Source organism: Phyllostomus hastatus, unplaced genomic scaffold (genome assembly GCF_019186645.2).
Source record: "Phyllostomus hastatus isolate PE091 unplaced genomic scaffold, TTU_PhHast_1.1 phas_contig_40, whole genome shotgun sequence".
NCBI lineage: Eukaryota > Metazoa > Chordata > Mammalia > Chiroptera > Phyllostomidae > Phyllostomus > Phyllostomus hastatus.
Window position 1 is genome coordinate 31,188,177 of NW_025333872.1, and position 19,442 is coordinate 31,207,618.

Consider the following 19,442-nt stretch of genomic DNA (forward strand, 5'->3'; position numbering starts at 1 on the left):
ATAGATAAAATGTACTTACTGTTATATTATCAGAATAATATAAAAATTTTACATTATTTTTTTATTTACAATAAAAAATGTAGCATTGGAGGATTTATACTGATTTTTTGTCCAATTATTTTGGCTTCTTATGCATATTTCTGTAGAGAAATGTATTCATTCATACATTCAGCACATATTTCAATGACTCTGTGCCAGGTGCTCTTCTGGGAGCAGACAGAAATTCCTATCCTCTTGAAGCTTGCTTACGTCCTTGTTGGAATAATACTGAATAAGAGTCAGAGATATAGAAATAAGTAACCAGTATTATCAGTAGGTATATGACTTACTCTAAAGTGGGTCTGGTAATATTTGCTGAACTTTAAAGATTTGTGAGAGACAAATGAAATAATTATTTAAAACTGAGTTATACAATGTAAAATTTGAAATTTCTATAATACTAATAGCTACTGAAATTCTTTCTGTCTTTAGTACTAAGATTAATGCTAAGGGCTAGATGTGCAGCAGCAGCTTTTTCTAAATACTTTATAATGAACATACCTGAGTGGTTTATTTGGTGGCTTAGTTACGATTAGGTTGAATTTAGCCCATTTAATCTTTTGTATCCTTACCTGAAATTATTTTGTGTTTAGCTTTGTCAGAGATAATTTGAGAAGAACTTTTGTGTCAGTAGATTTCACTTTTTACATTTTTTCACATGAGCTTTTTCCCACTGTGAACACTAAGCCACATTTTTTTTTTTTAGAGTAATAAAGCCACTTAACACATGAGGGACAATAAACCTTGGAACTAACTGATTTATTTATGAAAGAGAATGATTTATCTAGTAAGCAAAAGTTAAGTACTTGTGGAAGGTAATCTTTTCCAGTTTTTCCATTGGTACTATATTTAGGGCACAATGAGGTATATAATAAGTGTAAAACTAAACTGAAATAAATAAATAAATAACAATGTTAAGATCCAGAGTTTACAAACAAAATAATTATTGTTAGTGGGTGACTCTGACAACTTGAATGACTCAAATTTCCGACTCATAGACAGATGGGTTGTGAATACAGTATATGTGACAGTGCCAGGAATTTAGAATATTTAATCTGGTGTTAGAACTGTTTCTTTTTTTCTTGTCCCTACATAAAGAAATCTGTTGACCTTTATGAAATTGAAGCACATAGTGATTTTCAAATTAAAATTTAAAAAATAATACTTTTTATTGTAAAGAACGTGTATGTATTTTAGAGAATTTTGAAACAACAAAAAGGTACAAAAGTGAAAAAATACAATGAAAGAATAAATGTGAAATACTAGAAATGTTTACTTAAAGGGTGTGTTTGAAAAGACAAGTGTTATAATTAGAGATTTTACTAATTTTTAGCAGGAGGGAAATGGAGGGAGAAAGAAAGGGAATCCTAGATGTGTGAGAGTTGCCTCTCGCATGACCCAGGTGGGGACCTGGCCTGCAACCCAGGCATGTTCCCTGACTGGGAATCAAATCATGGGCCTTTCCATTTGTGGGAAGACGCCCAACCCTCTGAGCTACACCATCCAAGGCATTATTAGGATGTTGATGCATTTCTTTCTAGTCATTTTTCGTTAATAACTTTTTAAAAAAGATTTTATTTATTTATTTTTAGAGCGGGAAGAGAGGGAGATAGAGAGAGAGAAACATCAATGTGCGGTTGCTGGGGGTCATGGTCTGCAACCCAGGCATGCACCCTGACTGGGAATCAAACCTGCGACACTGTGGTTCACAAACTGCACTCAATCCACTGAGCTACGCCAGCCAGGGCTCCTTAATAACTTTTTAATATACCTTACACATGTGGAGTCATAATAAAAATGTATATTCTGAATTTTCACTTAACGGTATGCTCTAGCATTTTTCCTTGCCATTAAGTTGGCTTCTAAATACTTTTCATGACTTCATAATAGCTTGTCCTGAATGTACATAATTTATTTACCCATTAGGCTATTTCTGGTCATTTCTTACTGTTACATACATGACACAGTGATTGACAGCTTTATATATAAATTTCTTAAGTGCATTTTATAGTATATGGCTCTGGGCAAGGATTTTTTGGGCTACATTACAAATGTTTTTAATGCTCTTGGTAAGTACTGCTAAATTGTTTTGCAGGGAGGTGATACCAGGATGTAATAGCATTTTAAATTGTTGTCTCAAGGTATTTGAGAATAAAATTGTATTCAGATTATACTGTCTGTCTTGTAATCATAAGAGTCATCTGAAACTTTAATAAGTGTTAACCCATTAGGATAGGCCACAAGACTAATAGTTATTAATAAGTTTTTTATTCACTTCTGATCAATTGGAGTATATATTGAGAAGAGTAAAATTTCATTCACAGTAGCAACTAAACTGAAATCCAGTAAGAAAATTAATGATATATAACTTCTTTATAAATGTATGTAAACATAATCTGAGGCATATATTCTTGGATGGTTACTTGATATTAACCTTAATTATTATAAATAAATATAAAGTAAATTTATGTTTGTTTCCTTTATAGTAATATAAATAATGGTATATATTATTTATATATTATAAAATCCTTAAAGTACATTTAATGAAGTTTTAGTCAAAATTTCAGTGACTTTAAGAAATTTGACCAATTCTGAGGTTTATTTAGAAGACCAAATAGTCTATTGCTTTTGAGAAGAGCAACAGACTTATTTTTTTAAAAGAAGAATAAGTGGGGAAGAGAAGAATGATTTGTCTTGTCACATAATAAAAGATATTGTGAAGAAAACAGTGATTGAATGTGAAAACAGTAGAAATAAACTAGAAAGTAAGACAGTAAACAGACTAGAGAGTCTAGGTATATTTAATTTCTAAGCAGCCTTTTCAATCAATAAATATAAGCATATTTAGAGTACCTTTCAGATGCCTGAATTTTGATATTTGTATATTAACTGACAATATTTTGAATTAGTATATAGTGGCTCTGCATGGTGGCCAGTGGTTCAGTTTTAAAATCATTATTATCCTTGTGTAGCAATGTTTATACAAATATTTGACCTCAGATACATTTCTAAATACATTCTGCCTTTTAGATATACACATTTAAAAATTTTTTAAAAATGATTTTATTTATTTTAGAGACAGGAAGGGAGGGAGAAAGAGAAGGAGAAAAATAGTGATGTGTGAGAGATAACATTGATAGATTGGTTGCCTCTCACACGCCCCAACCTGGGGACCTGGCCCACAACCCAGGCGTGTGCCTGAACTGGGAATCAAACCAGCAACTTTTGGATTCACAGGCTGGCACTCAGTCCACTGAGCCACACCAGCCAGGGCAGATATACACATTTTTTAATTCTTACTATTTATCAATAAGCAGGCTATGTTCTAGGCAAAGAATACAGATGGAAAAAAAACAGATGAAATCCTTGCTCTCTTACAGTTTAATTTTGATGAGTACAGATTAATAATGAAAAAGTAAAACATGAAATAGTAAGTTCTCTGCAGAGAAGTGTAATTGGATGATGTGAATGGATAGGGATAGTATGGACTGCATTTTTGATTAACTGTTTATGATGAAACTAACATTTATCCAAGGACTAAGTGAGGAGTCTGTTAAGCCTTGATCGTAGAGATGGCTTTTCTAGATAAAAAAGAGGTGGTACTAATATATTAATACAGGAATGAGTGTGGCATGTCCAGAGAACAGAAAGAAGAGCCAATGTGCCTGGAACTTTATTAGCAAAGTGGAAAATGTTATGAGGTGAGTCTTAGTGAGGTCAGCTAGGATCCATATTTTAAAGAGCTTTCTCAAGATAATCTGAAGATTTTGAGCCTTTGGGGTATTTTAGGTAGGGAAGTGTTATTTTTACCTGATTAAAAAGATTTAGATTGAAAATTTAGATTAAATTTTTTAAATTTAGATTAAAAATTTTACCTATATTTATAATTTGACACAATTAGACTATTCCAGCAACATCTAGGTGTTTGGGGAGGTGGAAAGGCAGAAGTAAAAGGATTCTTTAAGGTCTTTTCTTGGCAAGTGGATTGTGAGGGGTAGGGTGCAAGTAAAATAATTTTAAAGATCTCATTCTATTAGAGAGGCAGTAAAACATCTTGCTTGAAAATTGAAATCTTGATAACATTAATGAATAGAAGTATGCAATTGGAATAATGGTCCAAAGAGGGAGGGTAACTATTCATTTGTTAAGTTAATGGTTGGAGTATGCAGTGAATAGCAATTGTGTAAACCAGTATAAATAGTGGAAAAGAAGAAACAAATACAGATATAAAAATTAACAACTAATAAAGTAACAAGAAAGGAGAATATGAAGCCTATTAGTTGTTATAATAATTGTGACCAGGTTGAATAAATTTAATAAAAGACAAGCTGATTGGGTTAAATCCAACTATATTATGTTGTGTAGAAGAATGAGACATAAAATAACAATCTGTAAGTGAAAGGGTGGTTAAAGTCACAAAAGATGCAAACAAAAGCATGAGTAGAATTTTAATAACAATGAGATGGTATTAAGAACTAGAAGCACTAAATAGGATGAAGGAGCACGTTTTATAAAGGACACAGTCTATAAGAGTTATAACAACTAAATGTTGTCGTAAAATTAAATATAGCCCTGGCTGGTGTGGCTCAGTGGATTGTGCTCCAGCCTGTGAACCAAAAGGTCACTGGTTTGACTCTCACTGAGGGAACATGCCTGGGTTGTGGGCCAGATCTCCATTTGGGGAAATGTGAAAGGCAACTCAATGTGTCTCAATGATCAATGTGTCTCTCACCCACTGCAGTTTCTCTCCCTCTCTTCCTCCCTTCCCCTCTCTCTAAAAGTAAATAAATAAAATCTTAAAAAAAAAAAACCCTTAAATATCTACCCCTAAAATAAAATAAGCAAGAAGTTCTTGGTTAGAATACAACTGTAGGAGATTTTAATACATGTTTTTGATAAGTAGACAAGTTTAACATGAGTTTGGAATGAGATTTTAACTGTAAAATGAATACAGTGATTTATTTTACAAAATTTACATTTTTGAGATCAGTTACAGCACTGGGAAGATGGATTAAAAATGAGCTGTCATTGAAACTGAGTCCCCCCAAAAAGCACCAGCACTCGGATCCTGGTTTCTAATACAACTCTCTATATAGTAAAAGTAACATGGAGAAATGGCTGATTCTAGGGATGGGTTAAGGAAAAACACAGAGTGAATGGAGCATCTTATAGGGTCAGAAACTAAACAAGTACTCAAAAAACAAAAGGGTACTTGCTTCAATAGTGTATATACTAAAAGTGGAATAATACAGAGAATATTTTCATGGCCACTGTACAAGGATGACATGCAGATTACTGAAGGGTTCTATGTTGTTATAAATTTTATGTTATCTGTATTTTACCAGGATAAAAAACAAAAAAAGGAATGAGGTCACATTAAAAGGACACAAGAGTCAACTGAAAAAGTTCCAAGGGCCAAAACTGAAACAATTGGATTATAATCTAAAATTCAAAAAATATTCATGAATGATACTGGTATAAATGATTGAAGAAGTTAATTTATTGAACTATCCCAAGATTTTACAAGCTGCACAAAATGAATTGGGGAATGGACAGCTCTTTACTAAAGAATTCCAAAAAATATGTGTAAATAGTCTCCTCTTCAGGAAGTGGAGGTTAACTGTCCTCACTCCTTTTATGGCTAGAGACTGACTTGCTTCCAAATAGTGTACAAAGGAAAAATAGTAACTATAGAGTGGAGAAACCTGGCAAACTCTACTATAGCCAGATGATCAAGGTTAACATCACCAGTGATAAATCATATTGATATCATGTACCTCCTGATACGTGATGAGAAGGGCACTTCACCTCCGTGATATTCTTATCCCCAAACCACAACTCAGCCTAATCATGAGAAAAACAGTCAGGTTGACCCAGGTTGAGGTGCATTCTACAAAACAGATGATTAGTTCTTTTCTAGTGTCAGGGTGATGGGAAATTAAATGCAGTGGATTCTGGATCAGATTCTGGAATGAAAAAGATATTAGTGGAATAGCTAGTGAAATCTGAATGAAGTATGGGGTTTAGTTAATAGTAGTGTGCAATGTCGATTTCTTTTTTGACATGTATGACGGTAATAAGGGTATTAACAGTAGGGAAAACTCAGTATGGGATGTAAGGCTATTGTGAATGGTCTTTCAAGCTTTTCTTGCAAATCTAAAATGATTCTAAAATTATGTTTATTATTTTTTCTCTTTTAAAGAGAGGGAGAGGAACATCAGTGTGTGGTTGCCTCTCATGCACCCCGCACTAGGGACCTGGCCCTCAAGCCAGGCATGCGCCTTGACCGTGACCCTAACTGGCGACCCTCAGTCCCACAGGCCCACACTGAGTCCACTGAGCCACACCAGCCAGGGCTAAAATTAAGTTTATTTTGAAAACTTTTAGGGCCGAGGCCTAACCTTTAATGAACAGAGCATTCTAATGTTAATTTAAAGAATTCTGCAAAGAAGGAAAAAATAGCTGTCCCAGTTCGCCTTACACAGCTTGTAAAATGTTGGGTCCACAAGGTGAGGTTTTTCTCTAAAACTTCTTTGTAAAACATAAACCCTCAGAAGCCCTAAAAACCTCCTGCCATGTATATGGCATGACAGGGAAGCTTCTTTGCTTCTGCTTGGTTTGAGGTGGGAAAGAACTAACCACTGGGAATTTAAGTGCTAGGCTTGAGCTTTGTATCAGTTTGGAGTTTGAAATTTTAATATCTGTAGAGTGATAAAACCCTTAAACCAAGAAATTAACATAAAATTTTATTTTTTTCACCTAGCAAAAATCTTTTAAAAACTCAACTAAATTTTAAAGAATACAAGTTACTAATGCTAGAAAGATTTTAAAATTCTTTTTTAAAGCTAATGCTTTTATCTTGAAATTCTTATATTTTTGTATTAAACCTAAGGCATGCTTTTATTTCTGTAATTTATTTATTATAATACATTTTTTTAAAACAAAACTTAATTTGTCCTCTTTGTATAGGGAAACATGAAGCAAATATTGGATATAGAGTGGCCATAATGTCTGGTATGTTAGCAAATATACATAATAGTTTATTAACATTAAATTATAATACATGATAAGGTCACAGATATTACATGATGTATTTAGTGTATTCTTCATTTCCTATGCAGGACTCAGTGCACTTGATCAAATTGCAAAGAACACTGTATTAATTCAGCATTTTCATCAGTCCATGCACATTTATGATATATTGTCTCAGATCATTTATGTCAGTTGCTACTGAACGAAGCTGTGCTTACAGCATTCTACAGCATATCTGTATTTTCAGGGGGGTTTTTTGGCCGCTCTAATTTACGTTGTTGATAATCCTTGGTATTTAAGAATATCTGTTTGCATTGTCTACTATTTTTAAAAATATGTAATGCACAGAGATTTTAGAGTTAACTGTAATAGTATCATCATATTTCAGAATTACTGCTTCTGTTGCATTTTAAATTTGGTATCTTTACTTTTCCAAAGTGTACAGTTATGAAAATTAGAGATTAGAAAATTAGTTATGTGATTTAAAGAATATTATCTCCTCGTTAGTGTGAAAGTGTATGGAATATAAAAATAATACATTTTATTTTTAGCTAAATTAGTGTAGTTAGGAGTTGAAAAACCTACCTTTATCACAGCACTAGTAGTACTACTATCTCTAATGCATCTTCTCATCTTCACAACTCATATCCTCACTAATATTAAAATTTTGGCAGGATGGAAATTGCCTGGTTGTATCAAATGATGTTCTGTAATGATGAAAACACCATTACTTATCAATATTAACGCAGTGTAGCAGGATTCAAATTCTGACATTGTTATTTAATAGTCATGTGATCTTGGGCAAGTTAATTAACCTTATTGTGCCTCAGTTGCCTCATTTATAAAGTGCTAATAATAGTATATGCTATTTGTATAGCAATAGTATATGCTTTATGGTGAGAATTAACACAGTTAATGGAAGGAAAGCACTTAGAACAGTACCTGGCACATGATGCTCACTAATTGCTAACTGCTATTACAAATTCACTACTATCACTGCTCTTACTATTTTCTTTCTTGTGCCATTTCATATTTTGTTCTCAATTTAGGTGGTTCGACCTTTAAAATTCAGTATTAAATCTTTACAGGAAACTTCCTTTAGAGTTTTTGTTTAATTAATTTGGTATCAATCACTAGTGTGAATGGATTTACAAATAATAGAATAACTTCATATTTTTAATTCCCTGGTTAAATAAAATTGGAATGTTTTTAGAAGCTTTTCTGTAGGATGGATAGTATCTAGCTACTATAGTGTTCTAGTCTATTGCATTTTGCAAATCTCCTTTAATGCCTCTATCCCACAAATAGCTATGGGTTTTTTGCTTTCCCCTAAATTAGTGTATATTTGGACTTAAATGGTTAATTTTATGACCCATATTTACTAAAGATTGTGTTCAGAATTCTGAAAATCAATTGTATATGAAGTCTGATTATATAATTACTATATTAAAAATATAATATATTCCCAATATAGTAATATTACAAGACTAAAATACTTGTTCCATGATTGCTGGTTTTATACATAACACTTTTTGTAATGATTTTGGAATTCTCCTCAAGGCCAATATTTTATTCACTATGTATTCTTTTATTTATTTGTTTGTTTTTAAACAACTAGAAGCATTTACAACAAAATTAGGCAAATTGAGTATTATTACGTTCAGAGATATTTTTACCCAACAAATGTGTATCAGTTAAGTATTACAAGTTATTTTGTAATATGGTTTTTATAAACTGATTATGAAGGAAATTCCAAAAGAAAAATTTTTATGTTTTGTGCATTTGGGGAATAAATGTATAACTTTCTAAAGTGACTACTTTGAAAAGAGAGTTTTTTGGATGCCTGCTATGGGCTTTGATACATTGATAGTCTAAATAAAAAATAGTCACTGACTTTAGGGTTCTTATAATGTTTAAGTTTTAGTATTATTTGTATAATATGGTTTTATTATTTTTATAGTGTCATTTTTATATAGCAAAGAAGTTATGCTCTGCTTCTAATTTTTTTTCATTTTGAATGATATTTTTTCTGTTAGAATAAAACTATATAAATTTCCTTTTATAGGAAAGAATACCCACCTCATGTCCAAAAATTTGAAAGTAATCCTGTAAGGTTAGGTCGGCCCCAAGGTGTTGGTAAGTGTGCAGTTTTATCTGTTACATTTGTAAAGGATTTGGGTAGTTGTATGACAGGTAGAAATAAAGGTGTGGCACTGGCTTTAGAATATTCCCAGGTATAACAGACATATTTAGAAAACCATTTTTTGTAACTGATTTGACAATTTATTGTGAATGAGATCATCCTGAAATGGTTGCACATTCAATTGATTACAATTTGAAATCATCATATTAGCATTTTTGTTAAATTCAAGATCCAAATATTAACTGGGATGATAGCTTCATAATTATGTTTTGTTAAACTATGTTATAATCTTGTATCATGCAATCATCTTGACTTAAAGTTCTGGTTATTCTTTATTGTACATGTTGAAACATTTTAACTAAAAAATTTTGATGATATAAATTAGTCTGTTTTCATAACAAGGATCATGAGGAATTTATCAAATTTAATTTTAGTACTTTTGTTTCTGTCTCCTTCCTTTAGATCGTATAATGAAGAAAACAGAAGAGTCTCAATCACACTCAGAGTCTGAAATTAAGAGGAAAGTATCACAGAAACGTCACAGTACATATCAGTCTACATCTCCTCTGTCTCCTGCCTCAAAAAAATGTTTAACTGGTTTAGAGGTGGGTAGAGAAATTATTTTTTGTTGTTAATCAGATGGTATTTTTAGTACTTACTGAATTTTAGGTGACCTTTTCTTATAGGACTCGAAGAGAACCAGAACATTTATTTAGGCAAGCTTTTCTCCCTTCACTAGGCCATTTTTAACTATCTAAGATGTAGAATGTCTTTCTAAAAGGAATATATGTGTTTCCCTTGCAACATACTGCAAATAACTGCCCTCAACCAGAATTTTCTTGAAATAATTTCCAATTTACAGTAAACTAAAAACAATAACAAAAAAAAACAAAACAGAAAGGGTATTCGTATATCCTTTTATTTGATTCCTCCATTTTCCACATTTGCTTTATTGTTCTCCCTCCCTCTGCCTTCTTTCCTTCTCCCTTGCTACATATATGTCTGTGTATTGTTCTGCACCATTTGAGTATAAGAAACAGGCATGGTGCTTATTTATAGCTAATAAATAGCTAAATTTTATATAGCTAAATTTTAAATTTTATAGCTAATATTTTAGTGTGCTTTTTCTTTAAAAAAATGAAAACTGTAAAAGGACATTCTGTGTAACCAGATTACAACTGTCAAAATTTAAAAATTAACATGGATTCAAAGTTACCATATAATTCATACAGTCCATTCAGATATTACCTAATGTTCTTTATTAATACAGGATCCTATTCAGGATTAGATGTTACATTTAATTGCCATGATCTTTAGTCTCTTTTAGTCTTTTCTTATCTTTCGTAACCTTGATATTTGTGAGAAGTATCTGTGAGAAGACTAGATATTTGTGAGCAGTATAGATCACTTACTTTGAACTTCGAGTGGGGTTTGTCTGATGTTTCTTCATGATTTATACATTTTTCAAGAATCCTAAGGTGTGTTGCTATAATCTTACTATTATATTATATCAAGAGGTATACAACGTTGATTTTTCACATTACTGACACTTTTACCTTGGTTAATATGAGGTCTGTCCAGGAGATATCCAGCCATGTCATAGGAAAAATAGAGACATTTATTGAAGATGATACAAAACAAAAGAAACATTGTTCATAGGACAATGATGCCTCAGTCCCTTTCAAAGTAGACATCTTGGGACCTCACACAGTTCTTCCAGTTGCCATCAACTGCCCCATCACATTTTCCTGAACCTTATCAACAATCTGAAATCTCTTCCCTTTCAAAGGTGATTTTAGTTTTGGGAAAAGTCAGAAGTCACAGGGTGCCAAATCTGGGATGTAGGGGGACTGAGTCATGTGGGTGATTTGATGTTTCCTCAAAACCTCCGCATGAGATGTGATGAATGAGCAGGCACATTGTTGTGATGAAGCTGCCAAACACTACTTGCCCATAGCTGTGGCCTTCTGAATCATCCGAATAGTTTTCACAGAGGAATGTTCACGCTTAATGCAAAATTGGATAGAGATTCGTTGGCTCTACTCACTCAGTCATTTTGAATGTGATGGCCACATAATACACATGCTTACTCAACAGTGTCTACCACCCCCACTGAACTAGTTCAGTGAAGTTTTGCAAACCGTTCTGGCTTTGTTAACAGTGGCTGGACTTTTTCTAAACAGACCTCGTATTTATGCTTAGAGACTGGCAAATAGTATGTGATATGTAATTTGGATGTATTTTATTTTATAAATCTTTCATGGATCTTTGTTTTCCAGAAGAAATTATGCTTAACATAAAATTGTTAGAATTTACATTGCTGTATTACATTTCAATGTAATGTTCTCTCTTTCTCTTTGGCAAAAGGCTAAATATGAGAGTGAGACCATTTGTCCCCTAATTGTGTCCAACCAGTTGTGTGCATAGTTTAGCTGTTATCTGTGCATTCAAAATGCATAGGATGCTATTGAATGTGCTATGAGAAAAATAATTTCCTTATACCTGTATTTCACAAATAGCATAAGAAGAGTTCTCCCATGAACTGTCAGAGAAAGAGACATCCTTTTTTTAAATAACCTACATATCCTGTGATAATGAGTTGGTATTTTACTAAGTTGTTTTTTGGCCTGGTTGCAACTTGATTTTCATCGTTTTGTTATCTAGGGTAGGTCTTGGAATAGGTAACATGGTACAAGAGAGGGGCTTTTGTGTTGGTCATTTTAGGCAAGGTAAACAATTTTTTTTTGTCATTTTTTCACACTTGAAAAAGGGGACCAGACTAGAACAGTGGCCCTTAGACTTTTTTTGCTTGTGTGCTTTGCATATATTTTTGAATTATAAATTCACATAGGAAAAAATGTATAGAACTTAAGCATTCAGTTAAAAGAATTTTGATATTTATATATACAGATGTAATATTTTATAGCAACCCCCTGCCATTTAGTACTCTTGCAAATACTTGAAAACTCCTGTCACTTAAAAGATTTAAAAGAATTTTAAACAACTATGTACTCTCGTGAATTTTTAAGTTGACTTTGAACATTTTTCATCTAAAGTTTAAATGGCCTCACAGAAAATCATAGCTGACAAAGTGAAAAGGGTAAGGTTTTAAAATAAGTTGGTTAGATCTCCTTTCTCATGTATGGATCTGGTAGTATCCAAATACAGTAAGTCTTAATAATTACCACCTCATTCTGTCATTTGCATTGTCACAACAAATATTTATTCACTTAATTTCCTGTGATATGAAGCTTGAAGCATTAAAAATTTTTATTTTACATTATTTTATTTATTAAAAAGGAAAGCAGATTCATAGAAATAGAATAAATGGATAGTTGCCAGAGTGGAGGGAGGGATGAGGGATGGGTGAAAAAGGTGAAGGGGAATATAGTCAATAATATTGTGACTGCAGAGTGACAGATGATTACTAGACTTAGTGTGGTGATTGCATTGTAAGGTATCTAAATGTTGAATCACACTATATTGTACACCTGAAACTAATATAATATTGTATATCAGTTATACTTAAGTTTTAGAAAAGAATACAATATATACAACATAATAACATACAAAAAGAATAGATTAAAACTATATTGTTGCAAAGTTTGATAAGTAATTATTTGGCATAAAGTTATTTGAAATGCATCTTTTAATTAGAGATATTGACTTGTTCTTAATTACTTCATGTGTCTATGGATAAATATATGTTATATACTGAGACTCAACATCTATTCCTATGTTTCTTCTTATAGAAATAAGTGCTGAGGAACCTTGTTCACATAAATAAATACATGACCATGGAAAGAATTATATTGTAGTAGTTATCACTTAATTCCTTGAACTTCTTCTAAAGTAAATGCCCCAAATTGCATGATACTCTACTGTCAACCATTTTTTAATCTCAAAACTGTAACCTACATTAGGCCTTTCTTAAAATATTTTGGAAGCACTGTCTTAGAATTCTATCAGTTGTCTTGCAAAGTTTTTGTTAACCAAAACTTACAATTCATTCCTTTCTTTTTAACATTTAAAATTATCCTTTGGTGTTTTGTTGTTGTTGTTGTTGTTGTTGTTGTTGTTGTTGTTGTTGTTGTTTGTTTTAAGATTTTACTTACTGCCTTGGCTGCTGTGGCTCAGTGAATTGAGCACTAGCCCACGAACAGAGGGGTTGCTGGTTGATTCCCAGTCAGGGCACATTGCCTGTGTTTCAGGCTGGGTCCCTGGTTGGGGGCGTGTGAGAGGCAACTGATTTAATGTATTTCTCACACATGGATGTTTCTCTCCCTCTCTTTCTCCCTTCCTTCTCCTCCCTCTAAAACCAAATAAAATCTTAAAAATTTTTGGAAAAAAAAAGATTTTACTTACTTACTTTTTAGAGAGGGGAAGGGAGGGAGAAAGAGAGAGAGCGAAACATTCATGTGAGAGAGAAACATCAAATGCTTGCATGTGCCTCAAGTGGGGATGGAACCCGCAACCCAGGCATATGCCTTGAAAGGTCACTGGAATCGAACCAGTGACCTTTTGCTTTGTGGGATGCTGCCCAATCAACTGAGCCATACTGGGCAGGGCTCTTTTCTTTTTTTCTTTTTTTTTTTTTTTTTAAATCCTCACCCAAGGATATGTTTGTGGATGTGTGAGAAAGAGAGACAGATACAGATATCGATATGAAGGAAAAACAGTGGTTGCTTCCTGTATGTGTGTTGACCAGGTATCAAACCCACAATCTTTTGGTGTGTGGGATGATGCTCCAACCAACTCAACCACCCTGGCAGGGCAGAGGTCTGGCCTGGTCTGGTCTGGTCTGGTCTGGCCTGGCCTTGCCTTGTCTTGTCTTCTCCCTCCCCTCCCTCCCCTCCCTTCCCTTTCTTTTCTTTCTTGTGAAGAAGAGCAGTTGTGGCAGGAGATGCCTGGACATCAGAAGCATAATCATATCAGTTTTTGGAAAGTTTATATGTAGAAACTGAGAATGTAGATACTGATTCCCTTAAGATCATTTATGCCCTGTATACTTTTGAAAATCTTTAGGTAGCCCTTGAGTCATACATAGTCTATTTTGGAGACTGCTGCACTAGAAGGTCTCAAAATTTCTTCAGAATTTTGATACTAAATCCTAACTGATAGGACATACTCTGGATTTTTTTTGTGATAGCCATGGTGATGATGATGGGGGGAGGGAAAGAGTTAATTTTGAGATTTTTGTATTTGTTTGTTATTTGATGTTGAAATAAAATGCCAAAGTCTTATTTTTTTGGAACTTAAGCTTTCTGAAGAGTGTAAATGTTGTCCAAAATGTGGAAAAGTAAAAGAAATTCAGACCAAATGCCAAAGTTGTGGTATTCTTTTTCCTAAGGATTTGCAAAGAAATTGCAGACAAGCTGTAACTTTGAATGAATCAACTGGACCATTATTAAGAATGTCAAATCATCAGAATTCTGGAGGACAGAAGTCACAAAACATAACAGTCAAGAAGTTTTATGGCAACAGTATGGGAAAGGTCCCAATTGATATTATTGTGAATTGTGATGATAGTAGACAGAATTATTTACAGACTAATGGCAAAGTTGTTTTGCCTAAGGCAAAAGGAACCAAAATCACAAACCTGAAAGAAAAGAAAACAAGCCTATCAGAACTAAATGATCCAAGTAAGTGGTTTACTTACTCCCTTTGGTATTACTTATATGAGTCCAATATTTTTCACATATATTTTGAAGTAAGCATGAGTATATTTGAGAAATGTAATTTTGATTTGTATCTACTTCTGTCAGTTATGGTACATTTTTTGGATAGATGATTAAAACTGTGTTCTCATCTTTTACTTCATAAACAACAGAAGCACAGAACTTGGCCCCAGTCCTAGGTCAGGTCCAGTTATGCCCAACTTCCTAACTTTGGTCTAGTTAACTTAATCTCTCTGATCTGTAAATAAAAAGATTTGTTTCCTCATTGACAGTATTTTTGAAGCAGTAAATGAAATAACATATAAAGTGCCTAGCATAGCCCAATAAAATATTTTACAGTTAGAAAGGATTCTGAAAATTAGTTTACTTACCACATTGTTTCTCCCTTAAATCTTTTTTCCTATCTTTCAACACATGTGCGTGTGTGTATACGGAACACAGTCCTGTTATGAGAAATAGCAAAAGATTGGAAACAGTTAGGGACTGGTTGAATAAACTATAGTACATGTAGTTGTAAAAGAAGAGAAAGTTATGATTTAGTATTGTTTAAGTGATTTCCAAGACCTGTTAATCAAATGAATAAAAGCAAGGTGAATATCAGAGTGTATATTGTGCTACCCTTTAGGGTGAGAGAAGAATCTAGGGTTTTTTCTTTTTAATGGAAAGATATCAGAAACTGATTTCAAAATTGGTTGGAAAGGGGGGAAACAGTATGGGAATTAGAGATAGAGGCTAGATGTCTCCAAATATACTTGTTTTATAGATCAGACTTTGGAACCATACAAATGTTTCATATGATTATAAAAGAAAATTAAATTACAAGTTTTTGCTTTGATTTATTTTTAGTTTTTTTTTAAATTATTGGTTTATATTAATAAGTGAAACATCAGTTTGTTGTTCTACTTATTTATGCATTCATTGTATGTGCCCTGACCAGAGATTGAATCTGCAACCTTGTCATATCAGGATGATGCTCTAACCAACTGAGTTACCTTGCCAGAGCTAAATTGCAACTTTTTAAAAACAAAATCAAAACTGCAATGAAATAAATGAACATCATTATATATCTAGTTGGTGGCTTGAACACACAGAAGAATTATTTCAAATGGATGTAAATTAAAACAAGATTGTGGCTGTGCATCCTAATGTGAGATATTTTAAGGTCAAATGGAACTGCAAAGAAATCCTAAGTATATTCAGTGATATTGTTATTAACATTATTGGTATTGGGATTTTTAAATACATTAATAAAATAAACGATTACATTGTTGTTTCCAGAAACCAAGATTTTCAGTGTTATAGAAAAAGGATACAAAAGTAAAATGAAAGAGATCAAAATCTTGTAACTTTACATTTAAATCAGAGCTAATATGAACTCATTGTATATTTTCTCTTAGAAAATATCTGTTTCCTAGCTTTTCCCACAGAAAATGCCTAGAAACAGCAAGCAACCTTTATATAGAAACAACCCTAGTTGCCATATTTGTGTTTTTGAATATCATATCCCACTAAAAATACCCAGAGCTCTTCACAGAAGTTGCTAACTCAAGGTCTGGAGCATGAATGTATGAATAAACCTAGATCATCTAGTCATATTAGGAAGCATGGAAGCTGCCAGAAATACACAGGAGCTAAAATGAAAGAGTTCCCATTGACCAGTGATGGGAATGCTTGGGTCACAAACAGTTATAACTACTATTTTTTGAAATATGTCAAATATATTATAATCAATCAGTTTATAATGGTATCTCCTAATTTCACCCAAAAGAAAAACTCCATTGGTTACTTTTGGACATTGCTTAAGGTTCCTAATCGTTACTTTGAAAACTGGTAAATAAAGGCGATAAAATTAAGCTTTTTTTTAAAACCTCAAAACTGTCAAGTTCTATTTTAATTCAGTTCCATATAAAAAACTTAGCCCATACTAGTACATTAGCTTAGTTCTTAAAACACAGTTTAAAAACAATGCTTTGTAATGGCTGTGCAGCTTATACCTCTATTGTGATGTTATGATAATGTTGCTATTTGATGAGTATGATACATTTTATACCAGTGCAATATTAAATACTAATATCATTTGGATCTTTTCTAATTGTGAGGTTTTTATTAATGGTAAGGTAGGGAAAAAAAACCTCACTAGGCAATTACTGTGTACTATTTCAGAGCCAAATTTCGTATAGGAAATGTAACATTCTTAAGAAGTTACCAGTATGATAGGAACTGGAAGTTAATAAGGCTAAATTGATAAGTAAATACCATGTCTACATCAACCATGTATGCTGATAATACAAGGAAATAACTTCATGTGGTTCTTAGGTGTATTACGCAGTTAACTTTTCACAGCTTAACTATATCAACCATGAATTAAAACCATAAAACATAAATTTATTCCCTTGTGCTCAAAAAAAAAAAACTTAAGTACTTCCCATGTAAGTATAAGAAAAAAATATGCTCTATTTTAAGAACATGTCATATTAATAATAAAAGTTATCAGCCCTGACTGATGTGACTCAGTGGATTGGCTGTCATCCTAAAAACTGAACTGTTGCTCATTGACTCCCGCTTAGGGCACATGCCTGGATTGCAGGCCAGGTCTGTGGTTGGGGGTGTGTGAGAGGTGGTCAACTGGTGTTTCTCTCACACATCAATGTTTCTCTTCTCCCTCCCTTCTCCTCTCTCTAAAAATAAATAAATAAAATTTTTAAAAAAGTTATCATTTATTGCATGCTTATATTCCCTGCTTTGTGATAAACTTTTGTACACTAATCTATTTAATTTTTACAATCATGTGAGGTAAGTACTAATATATTCCTTTTTATAACTATGGCAATCTTGGCTTAAGGAGATTGAATAAATAATATATACATATGGACCATTGGAGTGTAGATTTTAAAAGCATTTTTTGAGCCCTGGTTGGGTAGCTTAGTTGGGCAGAGCATCATCCTGATATGCCAAGGTTGTGGGTTTGATTCCTGTTTAGGGCATATACCAGAATCATTCAGTGAATGTATAAATAAGTGGGACAACAAATCAGTGTCTCTCTGTATGTCTGTCTGTCTCTCTCTCTAACCCCCTTCTCGCTCTCAAATCAATAAATAAGAAAAGAAATAAAAACTTACTTAAAAATTTTTTTCTAGTTCCAAAGTCTGTTTTCTTTATATTCTTAATCATTCTTAAATTTGTATTTCTATTAAAATAATTTATTATGAAGCTTGTGCTGTGGGTGGTCGAATAATAAAATATGCAGTGTCTCAGGTAATCATAAATTCTGTGTAGAAAAATGAAGCAGGAAATAGAGATTGATAATTATAAGGTATCAGAAAGGGTGCTATTTTAGATAGGTGGTAGAATAGAGGCACCTTTGATAAAGCAACTTTTGAACAGAGCCCAAAATGAAAGAGGATGATATGCTTATATTTATGGGAACAAGTTTGGCATAATAAATATAAAGGCCCTATGTTAGTGTAATTGGGCTGCCATAACAGTACCACAGACTGAGTGGCTCAAACAACATACATTTATTTTCTCACAGTTCTGGAGACTGGAAGTTAAAGATCAGGATGTGTCCTGGGTTGGTATGTCTGTTGAGGCCTCTCTTCCTGGCTTCTACTATGGCTGCCTTTCTTCTTTGTTCTCCTGTGGCCTTTCTTCTTTTCTTCTGTGCATGTGTGGAGAGAGACCTCTGGTATCTCCTCTTTTTATAAGGTCACCAGTCCTATCAGATTTAAGGCTTCACCTTTTGACCTCATTTAACTTTTTCATTATCTCCTTATAGGCCCCATTCCCAAATATAGTCATATTGGGGATTTAGGGCTTCAACATAGAATTTTGAGGGGACCCAGTTCTGTTTGTAACAGACCCTGATGAAGAATTTTGAATATATATTAGAATATATTTTATATTTTATGTCGAATTAAAGCAGCTATGAACAACTTTTTAACTTTATACCACATTTGTACACTCTCCATTTGCTTTGCAAATATGGTGACATTGAGCACAACTCTCAATAATTTCAAATTAATAAAATAAGAACTGGTAGTACAGGTCTACCTGTTGCAGCATTGGGGCTTTAAAATAAGTTTTTGATATAGTAGATACAGAAGTTTCAGTGTCCCTGGAGCATCATAAAAATAACTGTAGACAGAACAGTAGGCACTGTGCTAAGCCTTTTACATACTCTTATGTTCTTGCGACAGTCCTTCGAAATAGGTACTGTTATTCTCGGTTTTACAGAGAGAAAAAGGTGAGGCAAATAGTGAGAATGAGGCAAACAAAACCCTTATTTAACAAATGTTTGTAAATCTATTTAGACCATCTAATCTGGCCTGTTATGTATTCTGTCAATAAATACCGGTTCTGAAAAAGATCCATTTTAAGCCCTTAAGCATTTGCTTCTGAGACTGTACAGCAAAATAAAAAAAGACAGTAAAAAAGATGCTGGGGATACCACCTCTTAGGGACACATATACTACCCAAAAAATATTAACTAAGCATTTATGTAGAGATTGCTAAAAAAGGAAATTGCTCCTAGAAATTTATGCATTTTTCAA

The 19,442-nt window shown here is 33.0% G+C and overlaps 1 protein-coding gene and 1 non-coding gene across 7 annotated transcripts in view; both read left to right on the forward strand.

Annotated features, from left to right (window-relative positions):
• SENP6 (SUMO specific peptidase 6) overlaps positions 1-19,442 on the forward strand; it is a 109,596-nt gene that overhangs the window by 51,028 nt on the left and 39,126 nt on the right. For all 6 annotated transcript variants that reach the window (XM_045843098.1, XM_045843102.1, XM_045843099.1 and 3 more), the window contains 3 exons: positions 9,137-9,207; positions 9,677-9,819; positions 14,565-14,856. In XM_045843098.1, coding sequence (XP_045699054.1) covers positions 9,137-9,207; positions 9,677-9,819; positions 14,565-14,856 — 506 coding nt within the window. The remainder of the gene's footprint in view (positions 1-9,136; positions 9,208-9,676; positions 9,820-14,564; positions 14,857-19,442) is intronic.
• Positions 5,248-5,354, forward strand: LOC123822274. The gene has a single exon (XR_006786249.1). It is a non-coding gene; the product is annotated as a U6 spliceosomal RNA (small nuclear RNA).